Source organism: Cajanus cajan, chromosome 3, assembly GCF_000230855.2.
Source record: "Cajanus cajan strain Asha chromosome 3, NIPB_CcT2T_4, whole genome shotgun sequence".
NCBI classification, from domain to species: Eukaryota; Viridiplantae; Streptophyta; class Magnoliopsida; order Fabales; family Fabaceae; genus Cajanus; species Cajanus cajan.
In genome coordinates this window covers 62,998,539-63,005,368 of record NC_138519.1, presented here as the reverse complement: position 1 = coordinate 63,005,368, position 6,830 = coordinate 62,998,539, and the positions used below count along the sequence as shown (strand labels likewise).

Genomic DNA, 6,830 nt, shown 5'->3' with positions numbered 1-6,830 from the left:
TTTTTACACGATTCTTGTGTCTAAATGGTAGCCCCAGATGTCTAGTTTCTAACAAAACAAACGGCACTCGATTTGGATAACTACACAGAAAGATATCGCAAAATTACAAACGTATGTCGGGGTCCCGACGCCGGACGCCCAAAACTGGCGCTGAGCGCCCAAATCTCTGCCCAGACTCCCCTCTGTGCAATTAAACCTGCGTTTTACGAGTTCCAACAAGGTTTTTACCAATTTTCACTACTTCTACACCCCGTTGGTTCAGTTTAACTCCATTTATATTATTCATACGTTCCAAATCAATCCATACACATCTCAAGCCTCAAAAATTGGTTTCCATTGGTTTTACAAAAAAAAATCTAAACTCTTCTTAACACATAAAATTCAAGTCATCAAATTTAAGGATAAAGAATTAACAAGAAAGCCCCAATGGAATTCAAAGACAATTCAAGAAATAAGTTCTTCCAAATGAATTAAGAAATTAGAACATCGATTGCACAGATAATCGTTCAGAATTTTAAATAGAGTTCCTAGAGGGACTTAGGGATTGCCCTCACTACCCGAACACCCCTATATTCACATATGAAGAAACCCATCCCCCCGTACCTTAAGGATGATGAACGAAGGCCAACAGAAGAACGACGGAGCAATCTGAACACTTTACGCCTTCCTTCAAGAATTTTCTCCTCTTTTTTTCCCTAACCCTTCAGAACGCAAATGAGGCAGATAGGGTTAACACCACCTGACTCCTTTCTTAAAATTAATCCATTGGACTGGGTCAACCCAACCCATTTTCCTTCTCTTCTAACCCACTTCTAATTTTCCTCAAAATAATTAAATAAAATAAATACATGTATATTATAAAATATTTTTTCTCTATAATAATAATATATTTCTGACCCTAAATATAATAATATAATTTCAATAACAAAATATCATATAAAATCAACCTTCTCTTAAAACATATAAATATTTATTTAAAAATGCTAATAAAAATACTTATTTAATACGTACAAAATAATTGTCCAAAATAATAATTATTTAAAACGTACAAAATAATATTCCTCTATAATTATTAAAATAATTATGACCAAATACCATCTAATAATAATAATAATAATAATAATAATAATAATAATAATAATAATAATAATAATAATAATAACCTTTTTGAAAATTGGGGTGTTACAGGGGAGCTAACACCCCTAGAGACATGCTTCTTGTGGTTAAAGGATATTGATCAATCTCCTAAGCCTTGTTAGCATAGAATTTATCTTTTATGCCTATTTTGCCTTGTCTTTATTTTCCCATTTTACCCTTGTATTTTGGGTATCTTAGACATAGGAATTATCTTACTTATATATCCCATTTTATCCTTGTATTTTGGGGTGCCTTAGTAGTAGGATTTATTTTTACTTGTATTTTCCATTTTACCCTTGTATTATGGGGTGCTTTAGATTATAGGATTTTAATTTGTAGCTAAGGTATCTTATTAGGGTAAGAAATAGGCCTAGACGTATTTTTGGTGAACATTGATCTATTTTTGGACTTGGAAAGGCTTAGGCCCAAGAGGAGGGCACCTAGGTTGCATGATCTTATCATGCACCTAGCTGTAGCATAACCAAGCCAAAGATTCCATCTTTGGCCACCAACTAGGCGTCACAAATTAGGGTTGCATGTGACATGAATTTGTGTTACATTTCCATCTCATTTAGCATGGAAATGTGCACACATTTTTGACCTAGCCGCCACCCTAATTGTGTGCTTCCTACCTCACACCCTAATCTATAAATACCCTAGGTATTGCTTCATGTAAGCACTTTGGAAATCAAATATTAAGAGAGCCTTTTTGTGCCTTAATATTTTCCTTAGTCTCCTTGGCTATTTTTGGCCACCACCGCTCCCATATCCACCTTGAGAGAAACAACCCTAGAAGTGGCCTTCATCACCATGAAGTGAGCCAACCCTAGAGTATCCTTCTCAAGCAATTCCTCAAACACCTTCTACCCAACCTCCAAATCCTTCCATTCCATCATCATCCTCCCTAAAACCTTGTGCCACCTTTAAGAACTTGATCCTTAGAGTAAAAGCGTCCTTCCTTGTTCATCATCTCACATCCATGCAAGCAAGGATGCCATCAAAGTGTTAAGACAAACTAATTTCTTTTTGCAAAAGACTGCAAACATTTATAAACAAAAAACTTTGTTTTTATGAAGATGATTTTGAAAGCGTCAGACAATATTAGAGAAAAAGTCATGATTTTCACAAGAAAGAGTTTGTTCATAAAAGGTTTTTCATCAGAGCTTTTGCAGACATGGTGAAATCATATAAAAACTTTTAATTCAAAAAAATATTGATTGCAAAATTAGATTAAGTTATGCTCAAGACAAAAGATTTTTAAAACAACATATATTAGAGAATATATCTTTATTATAATAAAAGGAAGGAAGTCTGTGATTCTTTTTTTCTGCTCAAAATAAGGGTACTTATGTAATTTTATCTTATCATGATTATTCTGAATTTTTTTTATTTTAATAAATTCTGAACATAATAAAAACTCTTTCTCTTTGCTTTATACAAAAGAAAAACCCTTCCTCTTCCTTTCTACTTTACACATTTCCCATCAAATTGCTTGCACTTTGTCTTTCACTCAGAGAAGCAATTATGAATATCTATTTCCTATGTATTGGTTGCAACTTTTCAATGCCAATTGATCTCAACTATCCTCTAATTTTTAAAGCATTTTTCTTTTCAAAACTTCATTCTGATTATCCAGTTTCATCATACTCCCTATTTCTAAAAATACTCTCTCCATATATACATTTCTACTTTCTGATTTGGGTACTTTTGTACTTCTAATATGAGGATTCACACTTTCTCTATCAATCATAGGAAAACCATTTTTAGGTAAGCTTGTATGAAGTTTTAATTTTAAAGGTTGGTTGTTTCAATGTTGATGTATAGTGAACATATTATTAAAAGTTTTATCCTTTTTACTTTCATCTTCTTTTTAAAGGACATGGCTCAGAGGTTTACATTACGAAAGGACATTGCAGCGAGGAGAATAGACTAGAAGATAAGAGTTCGTATAATAAGATTGTGCATGATGCTAGAGTTTAAGAATTCATTGCAAACAAATTCCTTGCAGATGATTTTGGTGGATAAAGAGGTTTTTTTTTCATAAATTATAAAAGTTATAAATTTCATTGTTGGATAGTGTAGTTTTTGTTTTTGCTTCTGTTTGAAATTTTCATCTTCACCAAAAAAAATATGATTAGTAAAGATATTGTTTTCAGAATCAATTACAATGAGTCAATGATCTTAGTAAAGGCATTGATAAATTTTTCTGCACGTATGTTATTTTTTAGAAGCTAATGTATTTTTTCCATTTATTCTTTTAATTATTTTTACCTGTTATAATTCAAATAATAACCTTATTTTAAATCAAATGAAATTAGTCTACTTCAAATCTTTCAATTTTTTCTTTTTAACCAAATCCTACAACTCAATATCTTTTCTTTAAAAAAAATTCCTTGGAGATAATTTTGGTGGATGAAGAGGTTTTTTTTTCTTCCATAAATTATAATAGTTATAAACTTCATTGTTGGATAGTGTATTTTTTCTCTCTATTCTTTTAATTATTTTTACTTATTATAATTCAAATAATAACCTTATTTTAAATCAAATGAAATTAGTCTGATTCAATTCTTTCAATTTTTATTTTTAACCATATTCTACAACTCAATATTTTTTTTTTAAAAAAAATTCCTTGGAGATGATTTTCTTGGATGAAGAGGTTTTTTTTTTTCTTCCATAAATTATAACAGTTATAAATTTTATTGTTGGATAGTGTAGTTTTTGTTTTTACTTCTGTTTGAAATTTTCATCTTCACAAAAAAAAAATATATGATTAGTAAAGATATTTTTTTCAGAGTCAATTACAATGAGTTAATAATCTTAGTAAAGACATTGATAATTTTTTCTGCACGCATGTTATTTTTTAGAAGCTAATGTATTTTTCCCGTTTATTCTTTTAATTATTTATACCTATTATAATTCATATAATAACCTTATTTTAAAACAAATGAAATTAGTCTGATTCAAATCTTTCAATTTTTCTCTTTAACCAAATCCTACAACTCAATGCCTTTAAAAAAATTCCTTGGAGATGATTTTGGTGGATGAAGAGGTTTTTTTTCCATAAATTATAACAGTTATAAATTTCATTGTTGGATAGTGTAGTTTTTGTTTGTGCTTCTGTTTGAAATTTTCATCTTCACAAAAAAAATATGATTAGTAAAGATATTATTTTCAGAATCAATTACAATGAGTCAATGATCTTAGTAAAGACATTGATAAATTTTTCTTCACATATGTTATTTTTTTAGAAGCTAATGTATTTTTTCCCTTTATTATTTTAATTATTTTTACCAATTATAATTCAAATAATAACCTTATTTTAAAACAAATGAAATTAGTCTGATTCAAATCTTTCAATTTTTTTTAACCAAATCCTACAACTCAATATCTTTTTTTAAAAAAACTTACCGTCACTTTTGTGTGTACAAATCATTTTGTTTAAGGCTAATTACTATAGTAGTTATGTTGTATTCTTGCATTTTTAATTGATGAATTTCTATGTAGTGTTGCTAGATTTTTCCAATTTGACCTTTCTATTTTGTTGCCAACTCATTACATGTCCTTCACTTCAATTTTTTCTTATTCGATTCAATTAAGATGTGAAATAATATTTTTAATCAATTTGTTCCTGTTGTGTTTTTGACTTTCTACCTATTCTACATTTTTAGTCTTAAACTTTTCGTAGCTTCGTAACTTTATCATATTTTCTTGCATTTGAGATAATAGTTGTATTGATTTATGCATTTCCTTTAGAATAAATGAGAATATAAGTGATGTTTCATAAGTTATTATGTTGTATTTATTTAGGGAGTATTTTGTTTGTTTATTGTGTTATTATTAAATGTTACATTTATTTTAAATTTCTGTTTTATGTTTTCAGTTTCATTTCAAAGGCCAAATAATCTCTGTTATTTGGTTTTCAATTATATGTGATGCATCAACTTCTTATTCAATTTTAATTTAATGTCTAATTTCAAAATATTTAATAATCAGGATGGAAGGATTCATGCATATGTTAAAAAAAATTTCTTGAAAAATTTCAAAGATTGTTGAAGGAAAGGCATACTTATGTAATAGAGAATTTGTTAGTTGCTGAAAATCGAATGATGTTTAAAACAACCACCCGCGAATTTAAGCTTGAGTTTATGCAAAACATCAAAATTGCTGAAGTTGAGGTTGAAAATATTTCTTTACATTCGTTCACATTTGTACCATTCCCTGATATATTTACAGGATCAAATGAGTTTGTGTTAATGGGTAAGTTGTTATTCAACATGTTGTTTTGATGAACTATTTATGCTTAAATGTTATAGTCTTATTAAATAGTTTAATTTATATTTAAATTTCAATTTAGATGTAATTGGTCATGTCATACAGCAATATGACCTTAAGGAATCCGACAAAGGTGGGAAAACAAGTAAACTTATGGAGGTGGTGCTTGAAGATTTGGAGTAAGTTTTTTATATTATATTTTCTTTAGTGAATTTTCCCTTAATTACAATGCATTTAATTGATTGTATGTATCTTATAAATGATGCTACTCATTGTAGTCATTTGTTTCATTTTACAAGTACAACATAGCATTATCTTTAAAATATTTGTATTCATTGTAGGAGTAACAAACTTATGTGTACTTCGTGGGATGAATTTGTTGCTACAATGGATGAATTCTTTTCAAAAAAACACAAGTAACTATGTTGTAATTGTTATATTACAACTATGCAAGCGGAATGTTTTCAATGGTATGCATTCTAAAACTAATCTTTTTTTTATGTTTTCAATTTTTATATAAAACATAGATAACCAACTTATTTGCTTTAATTTTTTTTAAGGGAAAAAGGGTATCTCTAATTCTTACAACGGTATCAAACTTCTCATTAATCCGAACATTAAGCATGATTTGAAGTATAGAGAAAGGTCACATTTTCTTTAACTTGAAAAACTATTTAATGCATGGTCAATTTTTTTAATGTTGCATAAGAAGTACTCTGGTATTTAAGTGTTTTGATTTTTTTTCATAGGTTGAACAAATGTGATTCTACTATGAGTCATGGTGTTAGTCATACTTCTATGGGTGATGATTTCTTGCAAACGCAGCGAATGACAATTTCTGATATTGTTAATTGTGTTCAAGTTTTGTTATTTTTAAATATTATTTTTTTGCAAATTTTAATAAGTACATTTAATCATTAAATTTATTCTTTCTGATATATATTAAACCCTTATTATTATGTAATTAGCCATGCTACTGCACTGTTCTGGAAAGATTATAGAAATTGATGAGCACAAAGATTGACATTATCACTACTACAAGATGCATATTCTACATCGGTTCTCTAAAGTCATCTACATCGGTTCTAAAACCGATGTAGAATAGAGCGATGTAGAAAATGTATACAATTTTACATCGGTTCTGAAAAACCGATGTAGATTTAAGCATAAATCTACATCGGTTCTCTGAAGAACCGATGTAGATTTATGCTTAAATCTACATCGGTTCTCAAGAGAACCGATGTAGATTGCTTTTTTTTAAAAAAAAAAATCATGCTTATTTGCTGAAGGGGACCAACACAACCCAGCAGCTCAAATTGTTGTCTCCTCTGATGCCATAATTCTTCTAATATAGACCTAGCAAAACGCAAAAACATATATACAAAGTAGTGTAGTTGAAAAGACAAACATGAAGAAGAACC

At 29.0% G+C, this 6,830-nt stretch overlaps 1 protein-coding gene across 1 annotated transcript; it reads left to right on the top strand.

The window, feature by feature from the left end:
• The first annotated feature begins 5,243 nt into the window (after positions 1-5,243).
• Positions 5,244-6,433, top strand: LOC145956383 (uncharacterized). The gene is made up of 4 exons (XM_083071976.1): positions 5,244-5,394; positions 5,492-5,588; positions 6,159-6,270; positions 6,404-6,433. The coding sequence occupies exons 1-4, from the start codon at positions 5,244-5,246 to the stop codon at positions 6,431-6,433; spliced, it is 390 nt and encodes a 129-aa protein (XP_082928102.1).
• The last annotated feature ends 397 nt before the right edge of the window (positions 6,434-6,830 follow it).

What these genes read in the sequence shown, in the direction of transcription:
- LOC145956383 (XM_083071976.1), top strand. Translation starts at nt 5,244, where the DNA reads ATGTTTAAAACAACCACCCGCGAATTTAAGCTTGAGTTTATGCAAAAC. An exon ending in GTGGTGCTTGAAGATTTGGA is followed by an intron (nt 5,589 to 6,158) that starts GTAAGTTTTTTA and finishes TTTTTTTCATAG; the next exon opens with GTTGAACAAATGTGATTCTA. An exon ending in ATATTGTTAATTGTGTTCAA is followed by an intron (nt 6,271 to 6,403) that starts GTTTTGTTATTT and finishes TGTTCTGGAAAG; the next exon opens with ATTATAGAAATTGATGAGCA.